A 27519-nucleotide genomic window follows, 5' to 3' on the forward strand; every position below is an offset into this window, starting at 1 on the left:
ATATGTAGCTGACCTTTGAAGCATATCTAAATGGAAAATACTGATAACACGAAAGCAAGGTGTACCATTAGGTTGCCTCCCAGTGTTTAAAAACAAATAATCATAAATATCTCAATTATATCATAGTGCTTATGCCACACTTATTTAACCATTATGATTTTTCATCTATCCATTAGTTAGTACAACCTATTTTATCATGGTTGATAGGGCTAGGGTTAATATGTATTGATATTTTCGGTTATACAAAGGATTCCCAGGAAAAACAATTACTTTGAATCTGGTGCTGTGTGGGTTGGTGGCAATCTCTATGCCTCACAACACAACAAGAGTGTAACTTCATTGTGAACACTATCACATTGCTATGAGATTGACAAGCATATTGCAACTTACTTCTCTTGTGCTGTGTCATCTTACATTTTTATTGAACTATTAGTCTGGATATTTTAATCTGTGGAGTTGGAGGTTTTTTGTAATCACTTTCTAAAAGTACTGTATAGGGTCAATATGTGGTGCAGGACGCCAATGGCAAGACCACATGATAGAGGCTGCAGGAGAAAGACTTACTGCAGGAAGGCTGGAAGAAATGTCACTATTCTCCACAGGTCAAGCGTACTCAGGCTGGTCAAGAAAGTAACTTGGGTATGTTTTGCATGAAGTATTGTAATTCGCTACGTTTTAAATAACATCCGTTGCTAAGTAAAAAAAGAGAAAAAACACAAGAAAAACATCGAGTCCCGGAAACTGCTGCAGTGAATGAGGGTCTGGAAAATAAAGTAGCACTAAAATCAAATCAGACACCTATAGTACAGACCCATTTGCATGCGAAATCCTGCTGAATTCTGCTTGATTTGAACTCTTTATTAGGCAGTGTAAGATGTGTTTGCACAGAAAGACTGAACTAGCATCTTATAAAAACTCATCAAACCTGAGCAAGCATATACTGTATGGTCTATGAACTTATGTTGGAAAATTATATCCCATTGTCCCGCTCCCACTGTTAAAAAGGTAATAAAAGTAACTTTTACTCTGAGTAATTTTTAAACGAGCTACTTTTTACCTTTACTTGACTAGATTTTTAGACAATTGATTTTTACTTGTACTTAAGTAAAATTTCATCAAAGTAATAGTACTTTTACTTGAGTAGAATATTTTAGTACACTTTCCACCTCTGAGAGCTCCTGACCAATGATGCAAATTTATGTTAAACTAAATCACATAGGGTGGCTAAATGTTTGTTCTTATATTCAGACATGGGCTATTTGCATTGAGCATACGTGTCATGGTTTGGATTATAAAAGTATACTTAAAACACTAGTATGAAAACCAGGATATGGATTCTGGCTCCACTAATCTGCAGAAGCCTTTTGTGTACTGCTCAACTCAGACTTGACATAAGTATTGATTTGGGTTTATGAGACAATGAGACAGCAGTTATATAGTGTTAAACGTCTTGTGAATGAGTGACTAAAGATCTTTCCACAAACCCTCTAAGATTCTGGGTTAGCTAATATATCTGTCTTTATATACGTGGCACACAAAAACAAGTCAAATTTTTGTTTTCTTTAGATGACCATCTTCAGTTCAGCCCACAGTAGTCCAGCACTTCATAGAGCACTAATGAGGCTCTCTCCATTCAGTATGACACTGGCAGAATGACTGGACTCCTGGGTTATGACACTACGGTGGTAATTACCCAAATTAGAATTGTCCTTCTTTGACAAATTTGATATGTACAACATAATATTCAGTGAAATTTCTGGAGTACAACAAATGAAGTTTAGCGTTTTTCCTAAGCATAAATATTTGTATTAAGTGTAGGACTCATAAACTCGTGGATTTAAGCTTGAAAGTTGCTGTCCAAAGCTTTACACAGAAAGCCTGTGTGGAGGTCTTTGTCTTAGACATTTTCTGTAGGATAGTAATCACTGCTTGGTCACTTGCTTGCTGTAATCTAAATTCTTTTTTTGTCTCCTATTTGACAAGAGGATTTCCACAAATTAAAAAACTTAAATGCCTTTTACATTTTCATTATCTTCCAACTCTTTATGAATCTTACACTTACTAAAATATACTAGACAAGACTGATTTGATTAAAGTAACCCAGATTAAATCATGCTTTGTACATGGAGATTGACTGGAGAGGTTTGCTTACATTGAAAAATATAACTTTGGGAGATGCTCCTTTTGTACTATAGGTTGCTAAATTTAGTGCTAAATTAGATATTTGGACTGAGCCAGACTGAGACACCCTTCATATCCACCATGTCTCCCAATGGAAACCTTGGTCTGGCCTACCAAGCTGTTTTGGTATCTCCCATTACTGTATCCACTGTGAAAACACGATGAGCCAGGGCTTGGTCTGCCATGATATCTGAGCAGTGAGTAATGTGGCCCCTTAAAGTTATCTTCTGTCTGTTAGTATTTAGTGAAAATGCAATGCTTAGTAAAATCCTAGTAACAGCAAAGTAGGTACCAGTCCAGTTTAACATTGTTCAGCTCCATGTAGCTTTTATAGGTTTGTGCATTTCCACATGTAGATTTAGTGGAAAGCAAGGTTTGGTTTACTATGAGAAACTTAAGTCTGTTGAACCTTTTTGGTGCAGGTCAGCATGTTATTCTTGCATCTTATTCCTGGGTCATCTGTCTGGCGCCAGTGGCAACTGCGTGGCTTTTGTTTATGTCATCTCTTTTGATTCCTGTGTTTTGTTTTAGTTTTGTGCTTTGCCCCACAAAGATGGCATGTGTTCCCATCTCATTCACCACGCTAACTGTGTCATTATTTCTTTATTATTTCCTTTAAAACCTCTTTTTGTTTTAACTGCTGTGTCAGTTATAATGCTACTTTGGGTTTTGTTCATTTTTGTTTGTGCACTGGTTTCTGCAGTATGGGGACATTCCTTACCTCTCCTTTCCTCTTCCTCCTAAACTCCTGGGCCAACCCCAAACATGGGCCTTTAATGGAAAATTTTGAACACCCACACATGTGTTTGTTTTAATTTCATATCAAAAACATTTAAATATTTTCAAGATGTAAATTAATTTTCCTGTTTCCATGCCCACCCCCCTCACACACACACACACACACACACACACACACACACACACACACACACACACACACACACACACACACAAAGTTAACTGCAGCAAAGAGTAATGGCAAGCAAGAGGTGTCTCAAGAGAGCAATTTTTAGTTCTTGTTAATTTTTTGACCAGTGATTTGTTGTTAAGACCATTAAATTTACTTTTGGGTTGGGCCCATTTTGTTGCCCAGGAGTAAACATAACTCTACATCAATGGTTATATCTGTCCTTTGAGGGTCCCCAGCCAGGTCACATATTTACTCTGCTCCATCTGCCAACACACCTAAGCCTACAGCTCTATAGCCCATAACTTAAGTCCCACGTGGAGTTCTGGTGTGTAAGGAGCTGGAGTAAACCAAAATCTGGACTGGATCAGGGTTCCCTGAGGACTGTATTGAAAAGTCCTCACTCTAAACTGTTTTTATTCTTTCCTTTCCTCCTTACAGGCTTTTGGAAATCAAAATGTTCTGGAAGATTTTAAGGAGGTTGCTTGCTTTTGGTAATTGTCAAGCAATTGGTGATACTGATACTTCCGTTATTATATTTCCAAATTGTTACATCAGCAATCTGAATGCCATCAGCCAAAATTTAAGGAGTCCAGAATTTACTTTATTGGCAAACCCCAAAATGATCCCACAAATTGATCAGTCATTATAAATCATCACTTCATACAGTCCATTGTTAACTCTAGCCGTTAACATGCCCTCCATTACCTACATCAGCATTTATGCCTTCTTCTTCTGTCCTTCATCCTTCAGAAGAAAGGGTGATTCATTAACTCTTGCAGCAACAATATGCATGTGAATGAACTGTTTAACCCACTGTTCCACTTTCAAAGGTACTATGGCTGCCAAACAGGATTTTTGACACAACTTTGGGAGCAGCTTATCCCGGATCCTGTGTGATGTTTTCAGGAACTGGTACATCAACTTTCACATGGAAAACAAGAGTGTGTTTCAGGCAGTGAAGATTGCTTTCAGGTGGAAAGACCAAAACAGCTCTCTTTGATTATCAATAGAATTTCCTGCTTGAAGAATAAACAGAAATTTGATTATGCATATGCATAAGATATTCTATACAAATATACTGAAATAACAACAAAATAAGATCATTTTGTGTAGTTTATTATGAACTGTAAAGGCTATTAAAAATTTGTGCAAATATATCTTAGGTTTAGCTTTTAACTTTATTATATTGTATATCAGACAAAATATTCATATTACACTCATTTACATGAGTGTAATCCTCTACCCTCTGAAAGCAACATAATACCATCCAGATAACAATGGAATCCACTATTCATATGAGACTGTTCAGTTGTCCTCTGATTTAACTTTTCATAGGTGGTGAGAAAAATCTATAATCAATTGCTTATATAACATTTCAAATGATTAATATTAAATCGATTTAATGGAAATGCATTGATCATCACAGTCAACATCTCAGATGTTTAGCCTACAATTCTGGCTACAGTAGAGTATTCCACATTCTCCTGTTTCTTCAAAGTGATACCTGAATCAGATCTGACAGCTCCTAAGTTGTAGCTGTACAAGTTGGCGTATAGTTCAGATGCTTCTTCATAGGGCTTGAAATCCACCGTAGTGTAGATAACGCTGTTGACCTCTTCATGAGGCTGTTTGGACAATGGGAACAATATTAGTGGTGAATAATGTGATGATTTGTGACCTATGTGAGATCTACACTCCTGAGCCAAATCCAAAATTGCAAAATATTAAGCTTTTAAAGGTTTCAACAGCAAGTATTTGGGGAAAAAAATGAACACACAGACATGTGAACACAAACATTAAATCTTTTCATGGTTTTATGTTTGTGTACAAGAAGAATATACAAGTGAATTTCCTTGTTTGGCATTTTTTTGGCCCAGGAGTGTATATATGTAGTAGGATTTAGTGAAAGACACCAGAAATGGGATGAATTAAACTTTTTTATAACAGGACTTTAAAAGTCTCACATCTTTATAAGGTTTTTTTTAAATAATAGAAAGTGGTATGAACGTTGGGTTAAGAATGTTGCCAAACATCCATGTGTAATGTTTCCACTGTGAGATGTTTCCAAACAACATGCAGTTGCATCAAGCATGTGAGCATGAGTCAAATGAGGAAGAACTTACTTGCATGATATCGGGTGCACTGGAACAGCTTCCACATTTTCCTGTGGAACCAAAATCATGCTAGCAAATGGTGGTACAGGTCTCCGGAGTGTATGTTTTTTTGTTTTTGTTTTTTTTTAAGCTCTTTCATTTTCTGACCATTGATTTGTTGTTGGGTCCATTAAATTTAGTTTTTTTTGTTTGTTTTTTTTTAACCAAGGAGTGTATTCTGGTACTGGTTACTACACAACAATTGCACGAACACTTTGAGGATATTATCTGTCTTATTTATAGAAAATCTAATCCACCCCTTACCTTCGGCTTTCTTTTTTGTGGAAGATCATTCCCAGTATGACTGAGATAATGATTATAACAGCAGACATTGTTCCCAATGTGAGTTTCAAGCGCCATGTTTTACTGCTTGAACAAAATAGATAGAGTAAAATAGAGATAGAGTGATAGAGTAAAACTGGATTTAATGAAATAGGTTTTGAAGCACTGTATTCCCATGTACTGTAGTTAAGAGCAATTTGATTTATTATAGAAAATCTTGAAACCATACTTAAATTGAATCACTTTTAAAATACCATGCCTTATATGGCAAATAGACATGCTAAGTGTTTGTGGGAATTAACCTGTTCTCTTCATTGTCTTTCTTTAAGAGGTGATGCACTGATGTAACTGATGTTGAGAGAGTGGATTTTAAAATGGGCAACAGTGGCTTCAACTCAGTGCTTCTGTCTGCAACAAAATGCAACACAACAAGGTCATGCTGGAAAGGTGAAGAAAACATTCAGCATTAATCAGCCTTAAAAATATTAAAATGCTAGCATTCTGATATTTCTTCTGCACACAAACAGTAAAGCAATTTGCTCAAAGTATTGAAAGAGGCTACAGCATATACATATGTAATTGTCAAAGACTGATATAAGTGAAATGTGATAATGTGATTATTAAGACCTTATCAGCTACATTTACCAAAAAATCTTTGTAGATGGGGTATTGTGACCCTTGGCTTGCACATCTGTATAGTCCAGTATCCGTTAGGTGCAGATTCCAGATTCTTATATCCAACCTTCCAGAGTATTCCTGACTTTCTATTCTTCCTTTGTAGGCATCATGAGCATATCCTTTGTTGTTCACAAAGATTAGGCATTCAGACAGAATAAACTTACAGCAATACTTGACAAATGTATTGACATATGGGTAAAACTCAAATGTCAGAAGCACTTCACTTGACAGCTGCACATTTAGTTGTCCTTTTGTTGGATTCATACCTGAAAAGTGTAGGAACACATTAGGGTTTTTGGAAGTGTTCCTTTAGCAAAATCCACTGAAGTGTACACAAACTCACCACTCTTGAGAAGGACAATGAAAAAGAAAAAAAGCTTCATATTGGCTTCTCGTCTCTGAGAAATAAGTCTCCTGTACAGGATTACTCAGTCACTGAAATGAGGAATCAAACAGAAGGAGCAAAACTGCTGGGGTGGAAAAAAATAGCATATTTTTAAACTTTTTTCAGTAATTTTTACTTCCTCTCATTGTGGTTCCTTGAGCTTAAACAATTCATTGCTATATTATTAATACATTCCCACATTTTGAAAGTTTCTTACCAAAGCAGTACAGACATTTATGAATGAATGTTTGCTGATCACCTAGTTACCACTAGAGCTATGCCAGTCAACATTTACAAGTAATGCATTATCATTCTAATGAGAATATCATAATTTTGAGTGAAAATGTTGAAAATTATCACTTGCAAAAAAGGCAGTTACTCAGACATCTTAGGTAAAGCAGCTGTAATTTATTTGGTTATAGCTTTATGAGTGCCAAAGCAAAATTGTCTTGGAAAACTACTCCATCAGAGCTTAGAATTTTGGAACCTTATCATAAAATAAAGCCCAAACATTTTATTCTAAATTTATTCAGCCCCATACAGAGAATCAGTACCTTGTCATTATGCTCTACCATTCCCTACAGCATACCAAAGAAACATAGATAATTAATTAAATACAGAAACTTTAGTCACCTTTTGATACTTCTTTTTACATAGCAGAACAGTGGAGGCACAGTGAGATGAATAAATTGTTACAGATCTGGCATCCATTACTGTATGACTCCACTGATTCTGTAAATGTACTATACAGAATATACAAAAAAGAAAGTCTTTTGCACATTTCCCCTTATCCCATGAGGACAGTAACAGCAGGCTGCTGATTTCCACCGCAACCCATATGAGCGTGTGAGACTGCAGGCGTCGGGTGTATGATCTCTATTCCTCTGTGAAGGTGATGACATCATACTGGATGCCCTGCTGCTGCATCTGCTCCAGCTGTTCCGGGGTGGCCTCTGTGGCATAAACCGCCTGAGCCTGGGCCATGGCTGCATCAGCTACAGCTGGACACATACACCCACGCTCGTGTGTCGCATTTCCCAATGACAGACACTTCACTGTCTTTTTGTAACGACTCAAATGGCAATGATTATACTATCTACTTTTGCCTAGTCTGCAGTTTTACCATGGCTGAGTAAGCTAGGCTACATCAAATGACATATGTGGATTGGTGGGGTGAATCTCTATTCGCCTCTTTACACCCAAAAATAAGGGCATTCATGGAAAACAGTGAAGATAAGACAAATGTCATACCAGTGACAGCGGAGTGGGCAGCAGCCTCTAAGTCCTCTGGGTTAACTATCTGCTGCTCAGTGCTGATGGGGAAATACTGAATTTGTCCATCGTGACTTAGAGCAATCTGCGGACATAAACAATAACGTTAGTTAATAGTAAGCTATCAGTAAGCCTGTTTAACACACTGAAGAACAACAGTGTACTCTGCGTTAGTTTTCGTTTGTAGAAGAGTCTTCTCCTATTCCTTACCTGCTGTTCCTGCAGGAACGAACCATCATGCTCATACTGAATATGAGCTATCTGGCCATCCTCCATCTGAGAAAGAACGTAAACCTCTTCAGAGCTTTTTCTCTGAAAATGCACCAACCTCATTTTCAAAGACTTCCAGACATGTAGGACAATAAGAGTTTGTTCATGGGCGGAACACTGCTTTTCTGACCCATCCAAACATAAATTTGTATTTAGATTTCAACCTTGCTGACATAAGAACAAATGCAGAAGTAGAAGTTGATCACATCTTGTTTTAAAGTGCAAGCTGACCTGAATGTGGTTACTATTGGACACCACTACGTATTCCTGTGGGATCAAGTGCTGAACGCCATCCTGTGATATGATATACTGGACCTGATTGACAGAAGAAAGAGGAAGAATCAGCATTCTCATACACACATCAGACATTTAAAACCTTGCCCTGTCCTTGAGATGACTTAGAGAAGCTGATTTCTTCCCAAAGCTGGGCTGCAGAGCTGACACCACAAGAGAAAGAAAACCTATATAGCTTACATAGGAAATCAACAAGAAAACCAACTTTCCTTATTACTTTAGTCCGATAATCTTATTTACACATCACTTACATTTTGCATTCTGTTTGCTGTAAAAGAAAGCTCCGTGAGTGATACAAATCTTGGCTGAAGAGGAAAGCATTTAAAGTTTCATAATTTTAGCAGTTTTGCACCACTGCCTACAAATACAGCCTGTACCAGAGTGCAAGATTCTGATCCTGCCCATCTCTGGCCGATGAAGAGAGAGCCATACCTCTGTAACCTGATTATCTGCTGTCATCAAGTGCTGCACAGTCTGGCCGTCCACTGTAGTGATTTGCTGAATGTACGTAGCCTCCTCCTGAGGGAGCACACATTTATTAAGGAGTCATGAAGAAACGAACATGACATTTAGTGCCAGAAACCTTGTGAATATGAAAAGTCAGGAATTTTTAGATTAATTATAATATATATGGGCAGTCATGTGCTCTTCTTGCCTGATGATAGTCTAACAAAACCATTAAAGTAGATTACATTAATGGTCCTCCAAACATTTACTGGCTGAACACCTATTTAACCCCTGACAGACCACATGCTCGTTGTAATAGTACTAAAAGGAGTGTGGTTGGCTGTACCTGGTCAGACAAAGCCTGCTCCTGTGCCACTATTATGTGCTCCTGGCCCAATGCCTGCTGCAGTCGTTCTGGACTGATCACTGTCTGACCTGCCTGCAAGGCTGTAACGCACATGCATTCACACGCGCACACACACACCACACCCATACACACACACACCAAATCAACATCTAAGTCAACACAATTTCGTGGAGATCTAACTTGAGCAGTGGCTCCTCCTGATAAAGGAACACTGAAACCCTTGTCAGGCAGAAAGCAGTGTCCCGAGCGTCCAGCTGCAGGTGAGCTGGAGGCGTGGACTCACTCTGCAGCGTGGCTAGGGCTTCCTCATCACTGTTCACTATGATGGTCTGCTGGGAGGTGCCGGCTCGGGCCTTGCGAGGGGGAGGGTCCTGTGTGTGCAGCCTCTCCATGTGAAACTTCAGGTGGCCATTCCGATTAAACCTGATTGAAATACACGTATATGAGAGGCTAAGAAAAATGTATGGCACACCACTGACTTATCAGTATAACATCAGTATAACACAGCCAATCAGTTGTGCTTGTTCACACAGAAGAAAGACAGACTTGGTCCTATTCCTACTTAGTAATACTAGCCAAATAGTAAATAAACTGAATATGAGGGTTCCATCACCTCTGGCCACAGACTTCACATGAGAAAGGTTTCTCATTAGTGTGCGTCATCATATGGCGTCGCAGGTCTTTTTTGTTCTTGGAAGCGAAGCTGCAGTGTGGGCATTTGTGAGGTCGCAGGTATGCGTGCATGGCCATGTGAGCCTGGAACGTACAATCAAAGCAACCACATTACTACTGATGGCTACTCTTATACTTAATAAGGAGAGGAGTCATATTCATACTTTGACTTCAGGCCAAGAGGGAGCAGTGAAATCACAGTCAGGACATTTGAACGTGTTGGGGTCCACGTGCGCCCTCTTGTGGTTCTCCATGTCTGAGCGGCCGTGGAAGGACTCCATGCAGACGCGGCAGGAGAAGCGCTTGGGGTTGGGCTGCTGGGGCTGGGAGGAGGAGCTCTGTGTCGGGGAGCCTGGGCTCTCACTGCTTAGCTACAGAATTTCATCATTACAAGCAGATTTAGGGGTACTGTTAAGAATAGAGTACACATACACTGTCTACTTTGTGTCCTAATAATACAGAAATAAGGGTTTCATTAGGACTATGAGTGTCCATCCTTAATGCTTCCATTTAAATGCAGTGCAGCTAAGCTTGTGAATAGTGTGAGGCTCTCACCTCCACTTGCTGCAGCACTCCGTCGGCCAAGCTGGAGCTAAGGAAGAACTTGTCTTTGTGATTTTTCGGTGGGGTGGGGACAGCTGAAGAATCGCCGCTCCCCTCCACGGCTGGAGGATCTGCAGAGTTTTCCTCCATGCTGCTGACAAACACACGCAGACACACAGGTATCGATGTAAAGTGTAAACACCAGACCTCTAGTGGAAAAGTTTACCAAACGTCACAATTTACAGAGATAATTTAAAAGAATTCACATGCAGGTCTAAATTTGAGACTATACCGCATAGTTTTTTTTTTTTTTTTTTAATATGTACTGCCCAACGCTGAACCATCAGTGCTGGTGGTGTTGGGAGTGGGAATCAGCAGTACCTATATGCAGTGCCTGTGCAGTGGATGCCCTCAACAGCCTGCTCCACCACACTGAACTCGCCAGTGCTCTCATAGGCGCTGATGGCAATCTGTGTGAACTCCTGGCCGCCTTCGCCACCCACCCCCTCCTCTGCTGCTGCTCCCTCCACTGTCTCAAACGCCTCCTGCACAAGAGTTGTTTCTCCATTCTCTGACACATGGAACGTGACTACCTTCTGCGGCTGCGTGGACGAGCCCTGCGTCCCCTGTCCTGTGGTGGGCCACGAGCCAGCCTCCAGGGTCTCGCCATCCGACTTTAACACAGCCACCTGGAAAGAATGATGGTTAAATGTGAAATACCATTTGGAGTTGGGTGTTCCTCTCTGGAAGTTTCATTTTCTCAAAGCTGGGACAAAATGATTCTTAATCATTTGGGAGAAATATCACCCAGCACTTTTTCTGTGTCAGATATCTGCAGTGCATACCTGGACCGAGTTTCCCACTAACTCTCGGGCATTGCTCACATTCAGGAGCAAGTCCAATGCATTCTGAGCAGACAGATCTGATGACTGGGCTACAGAATGGAATATAAAAATTGAATTAACAATAAGTTTACAATATGGAGTAAACCATTCTGTGCACAACACCAAGTGCTCTCCAAACCTTGCTCATAGATGATGGTGGTGTTTCCCAATGCATCCTGGGACACGGAGGCATTGCCCAAGGACTCGATGGTTTGTAGGTCCAATGGTTCTGAGACCTATGGAATGAAACCTGGATGATCCACTGATACATGCGCCATTGCAGAACCAATTCCCAACACCAACTACCACCATGACCACCAAAAATCAACCTTCTCTGCGAATGAATCTTCCTGGACACGCAAGCTTGCCGCTCAGTCAGGGCACTCACGATGGCGCTCGGCAGGGCCTGGCTCTCGTGCTGCTGCTTGAGCTCCTCGATCTGCTGCAGGGTGAAAAAGGGCCTCCGGCGGCGCCTCACGGGCTCTTCGGGATGTGCCTGGCTCCACTCCTCAAAGGCGTCCGGGTGGCGACACTGCATGTGCAGCCGCAGATTCTTCCTGTGCTTGGTCATGAAGTGGCACATGTCGCAGGAGAAGGGCTTCTCCCCTAAAGGAACACACCAAGACGGTGAGATGGGCTTTCTATCGGTGTTAGGCATCACACTCCTATGGCTCTACAAGTTTCGACGAGTGTCAAAAATGTGTACATATTGTGTATGGTGTATTTTGGCTGTATAGCGAGTGGATGCACGCTAAAAAAGATTCAGCATTAACAACAACAAGCTTCAAGGCAGTCAGAAAATTCAAAGTAAAGAATCAGAGTGCAACTTGAAACACTAAAGCACAAAAAACAAAAGAATTTCCTCCAGGATCAAATTTTACAAAAATACAAGTATTCTATATAGATATCTTCATCTCACCAGTGTGTTTGATTGCTATGTGAGACACCAGGAAATCCTCTTTGCTTGTAGAGTACTTGCAGTAGTCACATTTAAATGGCTTGTCATTGGTGTGGGATAGTTGATGGTTTAGGAGTTGCTTCTTATCACTGCATGTGATCTCACAGAACTCACACTTAAACCTGAATCCCCGCCCAAAAAGGCAGTGTTATTACAGTACTGTAAACAATTTCAGTGTAAAATCTATAAGAAATAAAAATGAATAAGGAAAATAGAAATGAGTATAGAATAATGCTGACGAGACCAACTTACATGCTATTTCCACAGTTTTGGATATGTGTGAGAAGATGCATCTTGAAGGTGTAACGTTTCTTGAAGGACTTCCCACACTACAAAATGGAGATGATAAAAATTAGATTCCTGATACAAGTTTTCTGTGAGTTCCCTTACTGAGTGGCTTCCAACATTTTCTTATAGGAATGGACTGGATATTCTTATAGGAATGGACACAGAGTTCATGATAACTAATTTTAAAACTCTTTATGCTACTCAACTGAGTAGTGCTAGGTGAACTGACCAGCAGCACTGCAGGACTCTACTTGTGTGCGCACCTTATCACACATGTGAGGCTTTTCTGTGCTGTGTGTCTTCAAGTGCTGCGTGAGGCGCTTCTGCATGGGGTAGACACGGTGGCAGATCGGGCACGGGAACTCGGACACTTTCGGAATCTGCGGAGCACCATCACAAGACTGCCATCGCATGAAAAGCTGACACGTGTCCGCCTCATGCAGCTTCAACGGTATATAAACTTATGTGACCAACATTTGACTAAAGGACATGTGATGCTGTGATTCTTTTTATGTATCTATTCAGTGCAGACACTGGGAGCCTGATATTCTGGGGACTGATGAGGACTGCACTGAGTTCAGCTGAATTTGAATTGGTGTGTTAGTACCATGCATTATTACACAATGATGAACTGGTATGGACTGGATAAAAATTGAAAAAAAGCAAATCTTACCACATCGGACTTCCTTCTCCTGAGGTGAAAAGGGAAAATGGAAGAACATCAAAAAACACTGTTTTTGTAACTTGTAACTAAAACTTGTCGTCCAGTTACATAGTTAAGTTACATAGTAAGTTCAATTGACATTATATCTTGAAGCTTTTAGAATTTGCAAAAATAATGTTGATGCTCCATTTTTGGAATCTTACTTGTCTTTGTTGTGAACAGCAGAATGTCGGATCACATCCTTCCTGTAGACACTCGAGTAATCACAGATTTCACACTTATACGGCTTGGTGCCCTGGTGGTTGAACATATGCTCCTACAATGCAAAGCATAGGGGCTGGGTTATACCTCAGTAGAAGACTCAAAGTCTTTGAGTCTTTCTAAATGCCTCTCTCTTGGAAAAGCTACACATTTATCTGTTTTCAAACTATCACAAAGATAACATGGAATGATCATGGCTAAGTAGAAGATGTTTATGGGAAAAGACAAAAACCTTTTAGACCTGCTTACCTTGAGAGAAGACCAACGTTTGCAACGGTAGCTGCACTTCAGGCACTTAAAACGTTCTGGATCATTGCCTTCATGAGAATCCACATGGAATCTGAGGTCTTCTTGAGACAGGAAACGTGAGCCACAGATCCAGCAGTTATGAGGTCTCAGCAGAGGCTTGAGGGATTTGTAGTACTTGCTTTAAAAACAAGGAAGAAGACGTGGTAAATGAAAGCTTTTATTGGTCAGGAAACTGAGGAATCAACTGAGGAAATACAGTTTAGACATGAAAAGTACAAATGAACTTACTTCCGATTTAGGAACTTTTTATACTTTTTGCGTAGGAACCTCTTTGATGGTCGTCCCCTCTTCCTTGGAAAAAACTCATCATCATCTGGGCCTGTGTTTGAAGAGGGGTCTTTGTTCTCCGAATCTGATTGGCTGACACCTGGTTCCGCAGCACACCCATTGGATAATGAAACGGTTCCACTCTCCTGCCCAGAGGAAGTGGCCTCTTCAGGAGCCTGAGAATCCATTGTATTGCTCATCTGAGACACAGGCGTCACTGCTGATTCAAATTAAGATTAAGAAGTTTTTATTGTCATCATATTTGTGTATAATTAAATTTTGTATTTATTACTTAAACATGTAGATTTCGGTTAGGATTAGCACAATAATGGAAAATTTAAGAAAAGAACTCGTCAAACTTTCACTAAACTTGTTTCAGAAATGGCATGTAAATTTGCATTGAAAACTTACTGACTGGATTATTAGAGCTGATTATCATTGCATTTGTGTGAACTAAAGAGCTGTTTGTTTTTTTTGCAAGCGTGGCCAATCAATTTAAAGGCTTCTGCCATGAGTCTTGTATTGAACTTTATTTTTTATTGTGATGACATGGACAGCAGACTCAAAGTAAACTACACAGCCATGCTAAGCTACTTTCAATAAGGCACACATGGAGGCATTTAACCAGACTACTCCCAGTCCCTAATATATACTGTCAAAAACAGTCAAGACGTTTAGTGTTTCTAGGTCAAAAGATGGTTGAGAATCACATTAATATCACCTTTGCAAGCTACACTATCAGTATGAGCAAGAGTCATCTAGGAAGTTGTCAACTTCATATATGGACTGTGTATTTTTAGCCTGAGGTGCTGGGTGCTTCAGAATCAAATTTTTTTTTCAGGTTTCAAGTACAAGTAACTTTATACTTGAGTTTCATGAACTCATTTTTTCCTGTAAACAGATGTACAAGGAACAAAGAATGTCTTTGAACAAGTAGTATTGATACTGAGATACAGAAAAGCATTAGAAAACATTGCAAAAATGTGCTGTGGTATGACTGACCTGTGTAACTCTGGGGATAAAGAAATTTGCGGGGTGGGCCCACCATCCGGCGAGGCCGTTTTCGTGAGGTAGCGGAGGAAGAGGAAGAGCAGGAGGGAGGGGCTGGCCGATGTGCAGATGCTCTGGGCCTCAGCTGCTCATCCGCTGGGTTATAATCACTGTCCTCTAAAACAGGAAACAGAAGTACAGTGTTAGAAGTAAAATAGTCTAAATGCAATCAACTGTGTACAGTTCTCTCTGTAAATACATGAGTACTCAACTATGAAATGAGGACAAGTTCAGCCAGATACTAAGCAAAGGCATCACACACCTTCAGGATCATCGATGGCACCCGCATCCATGATGTCATCTTCTTCTTCTTCTTGTGGCTCTTCTTTCTTCACTTCGGCTAGCTGTCGGGCCAGCGTTTCTGATTTTCTAGGCCGTCCCCGCCCTCGCTTTTTTGGGGGTTCACCTGGGAGACATGCAACACAGCCAGTGATAAAAACATTTAGCAACTGAAGGAACCAAAGTGTGGTTGGTACAGTTTCTCCACTAGCTCCCCAAAGGTCTTACTGCGGATCTGTATAAACTGAATATATCTTCTTAGGCATAGAGGAATGTCACAGCACCCAAACAGTATTTCTTAAAGATACCCCCCGAACCCCTTTCTAGCAATTCAATTTACAATTAAGGGATTTTCAGTACTTCTTACCTGCAGGTTTAAAGTGCTTGTCTCTCATGTGGTTAATAAGTGTGTCTTTTGACACACTTTTATATGGGCACATCTTGCATTTGAACTGCTGTACAATGACCACCTCCATCATCTCTTCGAGCTCAGCCAGGTCTGGTGCTCTTTCCCCAGGCCCTGCTGCCACTCCGGACTCCACCACGACTGCATCATCCTCCCTGGGCCCTGCCGACCCACCTGACTCAGGTGACCAGCGCTCCGCCGCCTCAGGCTCAGGGTTCGCAGAGTAGGTGCCACTGCTGCTGATGTATGGCCCCGTCTGGCTCTCGCTGCACTCCATCTGGTCAGGCAGGTGGGAGTTGCTGGCATCTGCCAGCCCCTCCCCCATGCTGCCTGCCCGCTCCGAGGCAGAGACACGGCTGGGCTCACCATCGTCCACGCTACTGTCGATGTAACGTGAGTGGCGGGGCTCTGCGAGGCAGCCGTCGCTGCATTCCACGAGGTAGTGTGGGTGGGGACTGTGGGCTGTGCCGCTACACTCAGCCGCATAGCCACGTAGAGACTCCCCTGGGTCGTCGTCTGTGTAGCTGGTGAAGCGGGACTGGCGCGGTGCCTGGTCTGGCTCCGCTCCGGGGAACTCGATGCAGTGTGCCTCGCCTGTCTGGTCGGGGTCGTCCCCCCCTCCACTGCACTCCACATAGCGTGAATGCTCTGGCTGGTCGGGGCGGCTACTGCTGCTGCTACTGCTGCTGCTGCTGCTCCCGTCCTCGTGCTCCGGATAGCCGGAGTGGCCTGGCTGGTCGGGCTGGTCGGGCTCCAGACTGCCCTGCAGGCTCTCCGATAGGTCTGCCTGATCCAGGCAGGTGGAGGTGGGCCCATCGGCCAAGGTCTCGATGGCAATGCGGCTAGACAGTGCTGAGGAAGACATCTGAGCAACCATGGGAGCTCCTGTGTACAGAAAGGACAATGATATTCGTGTGCCACACATTTTTTTCAAAATAATTATACTCTGTTCTTTAACTAAAATGCAAACTGGACTTTGGGATAGAAAAGAGTTTCAGAAAAGATAAAGATTTTATTGCGGAGAAGTTGGATGGTTCAACTGAGAAAGTGAGATACAAGTAAAGATACAAGTAAACATGGCTCCAAAGTGGCTCACCATCATCTGGTCCCTGCAGGATCAAATACTGTGTGGTCTCTGCATTGTCATCTTCTGCACTTGTAACTGCAATACACCCTGTAAAACATTGGGAAAGGGTTCAAGTTTATCTATGTTTGCAGAATACATACACAAAATTGTCAGGGTAATTACACAGAAGAGTACATTATCAAACTCCCACTTAACTCCTATATATCCACACTATCCTACTTAATTGTTAATACAATTGAAAAGTAAGATTTTCCCACCATTCATTATGTCAGGCCCAATGGTGGACTCAATTATCTTGTCAATGGCAGAGCCTAGGTCTGAAGAGGTGGAGGCTGTTGAGTCAGAAACAATCATCCCTCCCTCAGACACAGCACTGGAGTGCACTAGAACCTGAGCAGACTCTGACACCAAGACTGACTGGGTCACTGTGGAGACACTGGAGACACTGGTTGACTGGGCAACAGAGGAGGAATCTGGAAGGTGGATCCCACGCACATCTGTACTGGAGCTTGTTTCGGGAATAAAGACCTATGGCCACAGTAATAAATAATTATAAGGTTGAAAAGAGTTTGATACAGTTTACTTGACAAAAGTTAGTATGACTACATTTGTTTTAATTACCATCAATCAATCTTGTTTTTGCACACACATACACACACATACACACACACGCACACACACACACACACACACACAGAGAGAGCCAACTTTTTCTACCACAAGGCCCTCTGAGCTCTGTCCAACGTGGCAGTCAGACTCTGGGGCCTGGGCTGGGAGTGTTGCTGTGTCACTGCTGTCGGCAGACATGGCCTCTGATGACTCCATGCCCATGCCACTCTCAGATGGCTCCTCCATCCCTGAATGACCCACATCACTGCTGCTCTCCACTTCAATCTCCTCTGAATCCATCTCAGCTCAAGGGGTGAAGTTGTTCTTGCTTGGCCAATCTCTATACAACAGTTTAAATATTTAGTATCGCCACAAAGCAAAAGGACATAAAGGAGTGTAGACAAGTACAGTTGTTTATAATTGTGATATATTAACGTGGAATGGAACTGACAATATTCCAATTATACATTTTTATCTTATCTCTTATCTCTACTTTTTATGATGCACATATGTAGCTATCCAGCAAGCTGCCAGTTTAATAAGTACATGCTCCCTATAGCTGTACCTACAGGCCACATATCATTTTTAGTTGACTAGGGGTGACTTGTCTTGTTGTCTGCTCAATAATGCGATGCTTCCAATAACCTCTTTCATTAATTAATATAACCTTAATATAATAAGCTTATTTGTGAAGGACAAGCCAAGTGATATCTAGACACACCACTTAGATTTAACTAAGCAAATAGGTAAGAGCCTCCCATTGCATAATGACTGCATGGGTGGTTATGTTTCAGGGCCCAACAAATTATTTAAACCTAACTGATGCAGAGTAGCTTCTCATTTGTTAAACAACCATGTCGAAAGACACATCCTGTGGTCATGGAAAATATGTTACTCTGTTTCAGAAGGGTCAGATTATTGGCATGCATCAAGTAGAGAAAACATCTATGGAGATTGCTGTAACTATGATCTGGGGTTGCTGCAGTTGGTCAGGACTAGGTTCAGTAATTTTATGTGCCCGAAGAATGAGGTCAGCTGACTACCTGAATATACTGAACAATCAGGTTATTCCATAAATTGATGTTTTCTTCCCTGATGGGAAGCATATTTCAAGATGACAATGCCAGGATTCATTGAGCTCCAATTGTGAAAGAATAGTTCAGGGAGTATGAAACGTCATTTTCACACATGGATTGGCCAGCACAGAGTCCAGACCTGAACCCCATTGAAAATCTTTGGGACGTGCTGGAGAAGACTTTGCGCAGTGGTCCAAATCTCCCATCAATACAGGATCTTGGGGGAAAAAATTAATGCAACTCTGGACAGAAATAAATGTTGTGACATTGCAGCTTGTGGAAACGATGCCACAGCAAATGCGTGCCGTAATCAAAAAGGTGGTCCAACAAAATATTAGTGTGACTTTTTTTTGGCCAGGCAGTGTATTCTGTCCATCATGTGAAATTCCTGTCTTAATGTTTTGGTATGTAAGAGACAGAGAGATTCAGAATTGTAGTAAAATAAAGCTCACAGTGAAACAGAACGTTTTGGACAGAAGTCCTCAGTATTCAATATTCAACTGAAAGCATGAAAACATGCTGGCTTGAATTATCACTTTTACTCAGGACCTTTAACAATCACCAGTCGGGTCATGATAGACACAAAATATGCTGATGAGATGAGTCAAATAACTTGTCATTTAATTAATCAATTAAAAAGTCTGATTAGGTCAATACGATAGAATTGCACCCAGATTTATTTGTAAACAGGTCAGAATGTCGTAATCACAAAACACAAAGAACTAATAAAAACATATTTTTATGCCAATGCATTACGTCCCTAAACAGACCTGCACTAAGAGAATGTTCCTCAAAGACTGTTAGCTGCCTACCTAGCTAACTAAACTGCTTTGTTTGGATCAGTTCAGGAAAAAAAAGTAACTATGGTTAGCTAGCTAACTACGATGCTAACCTGACTTCGTCTTCGCATTAGCTCACTAGCTACCCAGAACTAACCCAACTGCTTAAATATCTAGCTAGCTAACACTACTGAATTATACCAGCACGGGGTAATTCCATACATGGCGTAAGTCTGTTTTAGGTTCATATGACGACTGTCTAAAACTGACATATAATGGTTTCGGCCTCACATTATGTCGCTGGGTAGCAAGAAGATCAGCATGTGAGAGCTTTTTTGCTTGGCACGGCGAATTGTACAAGGGTAACCAGAAGGCCACATTATGTCTTAATACCCTTGCAAGACGCTCGTCGAACCGTTAAAATGTTTTTTATTTTAACGTGCCACACACAGTTCACTCCAACCAGTACCAACGGACGCGTGTCCTAATTTGAACAAGACGAGCTGCCCTCCCTCCTGCCTGCCGCGTAACGCCATTTTCGTGCCTTGCCATAATTTTCCACTCAGGCAATGTGAAAAACTGCTTAGGGACCTCGAGGGCCTGCACACCGAGACCGACCGCCCGAATTTCGTCCCTGAGAAAAATAAAAGTAAACATTTAGACAAACGGTTTACTCAAAATATTTTTCTTACCGCGAACACCTTTATGGTTTGTTTTCTTTGTGGTCGATGCGCTGATATAAATACGTATTTGTAACCGATACTTGCTAATGCTTTCTAGTCGGGCGCCATCAATATCTCCTCGCTTCCTGTTTCATCAGACCGGATCCCATTTATTTGAGGGAGAGATGATCGAAACAGTGTAGTCTTCAGTGCTTTCGTATTTGAGCTTAAACATGTTTATTCGTCTACAATAAATAAAAATTAGACTCAGTTAACGAAATATTAAGTGATAAGAATGGACTAAAATAAAAATAATGTTAAATGATATGTTAAACTGAAGGACTATTATTCTCCAAAGATGATATTCTTTTTGGCGGATTAATATGAGTGTAAAGGTAAACGGATAGCTGGGTAAAATCATACTGTATAACGACAGATCTGTACCTGGTGTTATTACGCAGCCGAGCTAGTGACAAGTCAGTTTTAGCATATTTCTTACATATGCAGTTTCCAGCCGTCCAGTTGTATTTAATCGTTATTTAATATATGAAGCAACCGAGTTGGCACTACAGTGCTGGCTAACCACTTGCAAGAACTCGACGACTTAAACTATAACTTTACATTTCAACTAAACAGCGTTAGCTAGTGGTTAGCTGGGTCTGTGTGAAAAAAATTAAATTACAGAATCTGGCACATGGGAAAGCCCCAAATAAAAAGATGATCAAAGCAAAGATCGAAAACAACTAGTTGCTGTGAATATTTATTAACTTAAATCTGGAATATCTGCTGCGTACATGTTCTGAGCATTTCATAGACGGCACCTTGCATTTCATTCACCAGCTAAGCCTTCTTTATTAGAAACACCGGTGTATGGTTTAAAATCCCCATCTGATGCCGTGCACAGTTTGTTAGCCCTTCACCAGTTAGTTTCTGCCCACAAGGCTACTGTTGGCTGTTTTAGGATGGAAAACCACTCAACACCAAAGTAACAGAAAGACCAGCCCACACTGCTGAGCCTGATAAACTTGCACTAGCTCCAGCTATGTCGGGAAGGGTTTGTCACTCTGCAGTGGTTCTGTGGTCAGAAACTGTACAGTGTGGATGTGGCTGATAAATTGTTCATGCCCAACAGATGGGCTGCGGTCTGTAATGCATCCATAAAATGCATCTATAAATAGGTAAGATATGTGTAACTACTAGAGTGGCCAGTGAATGGAAGTAAGCCAGCTAGTTAGCTATCTTAGCCTGCTACGGTTGCAATGAAGTGTTTGGTGATAGTACATAAACAAATGTATAAATATGTTTATCTGTTGTTGACAGCTAATTCATTGCTTGTCTTTAACAGTCAGATTTTCACTCTAAAATAAAATTTAATTTTGACAATTTACTACACAGTGTGTAAAGTAGGCTGAATAAACAAGGTAAATCTTTATAAATCATTAATTTGAATATGTGTGAAAGTCAACAACTTTCTGTTCAATGCCTTAATGGTGTGGTTCAGATGATTAATGATCTGAACATGATTAGTGCAAAAATACCAACTCTACTCACAACCATAAGTTTTCAAGTGATGTTTGGGGTATATATATTGATTTGATGTTTAAGATTTTATTAATGGAACAAAATAAATTTGTTAATTTTGAAGGGTAGTTTGGGAGATATTATCTTAAGACTGTTGAACCTCATAAACTAATCTCTGAACACATGCATTGGATAGTATCATGTTAAAATGAAGGAAAAAAATGTAAATCTTATGTACAAGCCAAGAAAATGCTGTATGTGAAATTAAAGAGAGCAAGGTCTAGGTTATGTGATTTTGTAGTGCAGTAGTTGGGTAATTGTGCTCTTGGTGTAGCAGATATTGTGTATGGTTTTGAGTGATCAGTATAAGGATCAAAGATTTATATATCAAACATTTTTAGTCATAGTTCAAACTTAATTTGAAACACTAAACATTTTCACAAATTATGTGTGACACATAAAAAAGTTCACTTAATCATCCATGATGAAATACAAATTATTTTATTATTCATATGACAAAAAACTAATGATTTATACAAATAAATTAAACAACTGGGAAACATTCACATGTGCAAATTTTGGCTATAAGGCAATGAAAATACAAACACAAACATTTTCACATCATACATTAAATGATTATAACCTTATTTGATGAGTTATCTTTTGCTCCAGGCAAAAAAAAAAAAATCTATTAATTACAGGGAAACAAGTTTGTCTGTTAATTTTACTTAAGTTAATGTTCAAATATACATTTTATTAACTGCACAATACTGTAACTTCTTATCTCAAAGACAAATACATATATATCTGGGACAGATTTGCAGTCCCAGTCAAATATACTGTCCTGTTGTAATATCTAATTCTAAAGGGCACAGATTCAGTAGTCAGAACAAGTCAGGAGGTCATATTTCACGTATCCAACTCTGTCCATCTGCCGTCTGCTGTTCATTCTCCAGTAGAACCTTTCTCGGCAGAAGTAGTAGTGCCCTGAAATTATATCAATAATCAATGAGTAGAAGCCTTCAGCCTTTAGTGACCAATAAAAAGAGTGACAGATTGTAAGTAATTCGGAGTCTGATATTTAATTATTGCTTGTGAAAAGGAGCACGTTGGCCAGACTATTTAACTGAAAAGAATCATACCCTTGTAGAGGAACACATCATGGGAATCCACTGGAACCCCACCAAAGACTTGATCAGTGAAGCGAGGGTATCCCTTATCTATCTGCTGAGTTGTCATATCCAGCCTAAGAGGACAAGGGGCATGAGTAAATAGGTTTATTTTTCTAGTCAACGTAAGAAAATGATAAAGCTGAAAACTGTGTTATTTTTGTTGATACTATTTGTTTGTAAATAGATTTTCTAAATATCTTTGGAAAGAGCTTACCTCCAGAAATTTTCCCCACTAAAGAGGAGCACCTTGCTTTTTCCTTTTTGCACGGCTCCCTCCACATTCTGCACGTTGCTAGGCAAGCCAAGTTTCTGGATTTTTCGTGGCCCTATAACTTTCTTTCCACTATGCACCCAGAACTGAGTGTCTAAGGATAAGAGACAAATAGAAGCTGTGAATTTGAATCTTGCAATTATGCGTTTATAACAAATTATCTGACAGACCTTTTACCTGCAAAGAAGTAAATATTTTTGGAAAATTTGTCCTCAAAAGCAGTGTCAATCTTGGCTGGCAGTGCAGGCCATCTCTCAGAGACCAGGAAAGGGCCTTTGTGTTTCTTGTCAGCATTATTTGATGACTGCCAGTAGTACCTAAAAATGAAGTTATTTGTTTTGTTACGATATAATTGATTAATTTTTAGTGACTAAAGATTAGGCATTAGGAACACTTCATATACATTTGCAACTGTACCCAAACTCAGCAACTATTGTACATTAGTAATATACAAGCTACTTGTACTTACCCATCTTTGAAGAAATGAAGAACTCCCTGGATCTCAGTGATTGTGTCAAATTTGTCCACTTGGCATGCATCCACTGAGGGGTCCACAGGTGTAATCACAGGGTCAGTGGGCTCTGGTATTTGTTCTGTTGGTTCAGGAGTAAAAACTGGGGAAGATGTAGTGGTTGTGGACTTGGGAGGAGTGGGATCGGGGCCCGTTTTGGGTCCTGCATGGGGCAAAAGAGGTAAATATTTAATACGTAAACATGGCTCTTCATTATCTTAAGATTTTTGCAATTCTCAAAAAATTTTTTTTTATAAAAATATAACATTTTCTCCTTGATGTGATCTCCTTTAAATCTAAAATGAAGTCATAATACATTTACATATCTTATTAATCAATAATCCTGACTCTGATATCATACCATAAAGATACTGGATGCCTTCAATATCATCTTGATTCAGAGAGAAGTCTGCTTCATATTTGTACATGGGAAACATCAAGGCATCCTGAATGTTGGAGTGATCCAGACCAAGAGCATGTCCAAACTCATGGGCTGCCACCAAGAACAGACTGTATCCTGTAAGATAATGGGGATACAAATAATGGGTACACACAGGTATACAATATTTGTGCCCAACTATGTAAGCTGTACTGTCAAGAGGTTAAAAAAAGTGGCAAAGACCAATGTAATTACCCTGATCTGGGCAAAATCCCCACTTTTTGTCTGTGTCAAAGTTGCTGGTTGTAGCACACCACAGTTTTCCATCATTGCGGCCATCACTTGTGCAGGAAGTATATGTGTTCCCCATGAAGTTGAAAGGGAACCGACATGGCTCACCCTCAGAGTTTCCACCAATCACAGCAGTATCTGTGGGCAATGATACTCTGAACATCAGCTGGATGCTGGAGCCATTGCTTTGAGAAAGTTTACTTAATATATGATTGATTAAGCTGATTTGGCATGTCTGATGCATACAGATCTGAATTAAAGAAATGGCACTGGTACTGAAAGGATTAAAGGCCCTCACCTCGGGTAGGACAGAATCCATATTTTTTGTCGGTGTCAAAGTTGGCAGTAGTAGCGCACCAGCGATACCCATCAGTGCGTCCTACAGTGGTGCAGCTGTTATATGTTTCCCCATCAAACACGAAAGGGAACACACATTCTGCACCATCACTGTTCCCATCGAATGTGAACAAAACTGTGGAGACAGACAGACAAGCTCAGTAACTTCACCTATCTAATGTACACTTAAAAGAGTGCTTCAGATCTTTGTAGCACGGAAGGACAGTGAACTTACGCTCACTAGGACAGAAACCAAATTTCTTGTCTTTGTCATAGTTGGCAGTGGTGGCACACCATGGCAGGCCATCAGTGCGGCCTTCAGTGATGCAGGTGGAGTAGGACTTCCCATCAAACCAGAAAGGGAAGTGACACATGGCTCCCTCTGCATTGCCATAATGAGTCTTAACAGCTGAAAGAAAAATATGAACCATGTTAACATGAAACTTGTCAATTTTACAGTTCTGTGCATATATTCATATATAATCAAACCTCTAGAGGGAGCAGTTACTCTAGCTTTTGCCATTTCTGCAATGCATGCTGCATGACCACCATGGCATAACTTAATTGCTTTTGAAAGTAAGAGAGAAAATACTCATGAGTCACTCTTACCTGGTCCTTTGCCAAGGGTCCAGTATTCATCATCATCAAAGTGGGCATCCCCCTGGATCCCCTCGCCTGGGGGATAAGCATGAGCCAGCAGACCGTCTTTCCCATCAAATGGATAGGGGTCTCCATGATCTGGAAGAGACACACCTAATTTTAACAATTTTTCTTAAAGTATTCCAGGTATCATGCCATCACAGGACTACCTATCTAGTCCAGGGCAAATAGGGAATCTGCATGCATTCAAAGCTAAAGGGTGCTTGACTGTATACCCATCAAAAATGAATTTGCTCCTGTACTATATAGATGGTCTAAACATTTTAAACTGTAAAATTTAAAGTGTACAGATCAATTGGAATGGGACACATTTGGACAAGAAATCAGAAGGACCCGTTTGGAAAAGAGGTATGAGTTTTGGGTATTTGTTAGAAATATTCACCTTGTTATGATCATAACTCACCTGCTTTTCCAAATGAGATCATGATGTCAGCGGTGCCTTCATAGAGACGGGTAAAAGTTAGAGGGGTCACATCACTCCATACCTTGAAGGCTCTAGCAAAGGCATCATCGATAAGGGAAGCTCCCATGTCTGGAGAGTAATTCAGAATCCTACACAGAAAAACAGTACAGACAAAACAGCTCATGGTTTGCCTTTGTATTGCCTTTAACTGAAAACTGCTGATGTGGGGGATGATGCTGTGAGCGCTCATTTCATATCTTTCTTAGAATAACTCTCTTCTGCAACTACTGGCCTCACATCACAATATTCTTCTTGCAGCAATGAAAAGACAATAGTGAACAATACTGGTTTACTCATGGTCTGCTATTACTTTTTAAAACATCACTGTTGCTGTTCATAAATGATAGTTTATGGTTACAGGTGTCAGTGACTAAGTAGAAACTTCCTCCAACCGCAGAACATGTCCAAGTAATGAAATATGAGTTTTCAAATTTTGATACCAAGTGGAAAAACACAAAAAATGTTGGCACTAAAAATATATTCATAAATAAAACTTAAAAAAACCTAGGCATAAAACTGTTCTTACCTGTATGTAACATCATTGTGATCCCACTTTAGGTCTCCTGCGAAGGTCTGGAAGTTGCGGATGTCGGGTACCCCGCAGCGAGGCTGCTTCATGGCACTGATTGTGGCTTGATCCAGCGTCCCAGTCTCCTCCAAACCGAATTGTCTCTGCAGCCTCTTCAGAGCTTTGGAGGTGGATACTACTGACTGCAGTCCACTTTTATCCTGAGTCTCCATATAACCATAGCGCTTCAGGTAGTCCTGGAGACAGAAAACAAGAAGTTAAATAGGCTCTGGTAGTTTGGAGTGTGCTGTAGTGGATAACACTGAACCTGTGCATAGTGTGGACATAAGCATAGATTAATGTTAATGGATTTTATTTCATAGAATCCACCTTTACACGAGATAAAAATAATAAATGAGCAACAACATGTTTATGATGAGCTGGGAGGTGTTCAGAAAAAAATGGCAAAACACATGAAAGAAGATGAAAAATACTTACTTTAGCCAACTCTGTGTCTGTCATGTTTCTGATTACATCCCCAGGGAAGGTCACAGAGACAAAACCTTTTGCAATTGCTCGGCACCATACACTTAAAGCACAGGTCCCAAGGACCACAAGGGCTACCACACTAGTTCTCATAGTGAGAACTTTAAAAGACTCAAAAACTTTAAAACTGCTGCTCTGTGAAGATCTATGCAATCTCCTTGTGAAGCTGCTGTACTATCAGGCAAGAAGCTATAGCAGTATTTTCTTCAGGCCTTTTCTTTTGGCTGTTCTTGCTTCTTGCTCTTTGTCTTGTCTACCCTTGGGTTTCTGCTGCCTTCATTTATAGCCCAAAAAAGGATTAGATCACTTTGCCTCGCCCCCTATCTGTCATTTACTTTAGCCCTCCCACATACAGTGGAGTGTGTGTGTGGGGGGGTGTTTGTGAGTGTGTGAGAGAGAGAGAGAGAGAGAGAGAGAGAGAGACAGATAGAAAGAGAGAAAGAGACACAGAAAGAGAGATAGAGAGGGAGAGAGAGATAGAGAGAGGAAGAGAGATAGAGAGAATGTGAATCTGTTTGTGTGTTTTAAACATTCTTCCATTTATAGCAAGAATGGGGAATTCGATAGAATGCATTCATACATTACAATATTGTTTTACAGCTTTTTTAATGATCAATCAAACATTAACTCTATCATTGGACAATAAGGTAGTCATTATTATCTTTGTAAGTTCTAATTCTAATAAATAATGTGCAGATTCAAATTTTTATTAATAACAAGTATTACATATATGGGAGGAATTGTGAACATGACAAAAATGTATCAACACAACAAAAAACTTGGGAAAACATGTGGGAGGCAATAAACCCTATTGAAAAATCAAACAAA

At 40.5% G+C, this 27519-nt stretch overlaps 2 protein-coding genes across 11 annotated transcripts; both read right to left on the bottom strand.

Annotated features, from left to right (window-relative positions):
• Positions 1-6977: 6977 nt before the first annotated feature.
• Positions 6978-20518, bottom strand: znf335 (zinc finger protein 335). 10 transcript variants are annotated; one of them, XM_026995521.3, is made up of 28 exons: positions 20064-20518; positions 17625-17856; positions 17165-17435; positions 16917-16994; positions 15782-16705; positions 15398-15541; positions 15088-15252; positions 14047-14302; positions 13759-13936; positions 13452-13564; positions 13258-13276; positions 12848-12985; positions 12549-12625; positions 12258-12418; positions 11727-11944; positions 11478-11574; positions 11300-11388; positions 10836-11143; positions 10467-10608; positions 10076-10282; positions 9853-9995; positions 9523-9662; positions 9219-9319; positions 8858-8944; positions 8363-8446; positions 8072-8173; positions 7841-7946; positions 6978-7590 (listed from the first exon to the last, which is right to left on the bottom strand). In XM_026995521.3, the coding sequence occupies exons 2-28, from the start codon at positions 17814-17816 to the stop codon at positions 7466-7468; spliced, it is 4665 nt and encodes a 1554-aa protein (XP_026851322.3). In that variant the 5' UTR covers positions 17817-17856; positions 20064-20518; the 3' UTR covers positions 6978-7465. The 10 variants fall into 10 exon arrangements, with proteins under 10 accessions (XP_026851322.3, XP_026851323.3, XP_026851321.3 ...); XM_026995522.3 differs by having other exon boundaries at positions 12848-12964; positions 14047-14305; positions 20064-20517; XM_026995520.3 differs by having other exon boundaries at positions 10467-10605; positions 14047-14305; positions 20064-20517.
• A 1521-nt stretch (positions 20519-22039) lies between these two features.
• Positions 22040-26947, bottom strand: mmp9 (matrix metallopeptidase 9). Its single transcript, XM_026995530.3, has 13 exons — positions 26644-26947; positions 26164-26402; positions 25578-25726; positions 25124-25252; positions 24750-24923; positions 24477-24650; positions 24143-24316; positions 23870-24025; positions 23467-23671; positions 23175-23314; positions 22941-23091; positions 22697-22800; positions 22040-22541 (listed from the first exon to the last, which is right to left on the bottom strand). The coding sequence occupies exons 1-13, from the start codon at positions 26782-26784 to the stop codon at positions 22432-22434; spliced, it is 2046 nt and encodes a 681-aa protein (XP_026851331.1). The 5' UTR covers positions 26785-26947; the 3' UTR covers positions 22040-22431.
• Positions 26948-27519: the final 572 nt, after the last annotated feature.

This window comes from Electrophorus electricus, chromosome 25, assembly GCF_041902795.1.
Source record: "Electrophorus electricus isolate QZ-2024a chromosome 25, ASM4190279v1, whole genome shotgun sequence".
NCBI classification, from domain to species: Eukaryota; Metazoa; Chordata; class Actinopteri; order Gymnotiformes; family Gymnotidae; genus Electrophorus; species Electrophorus electricus.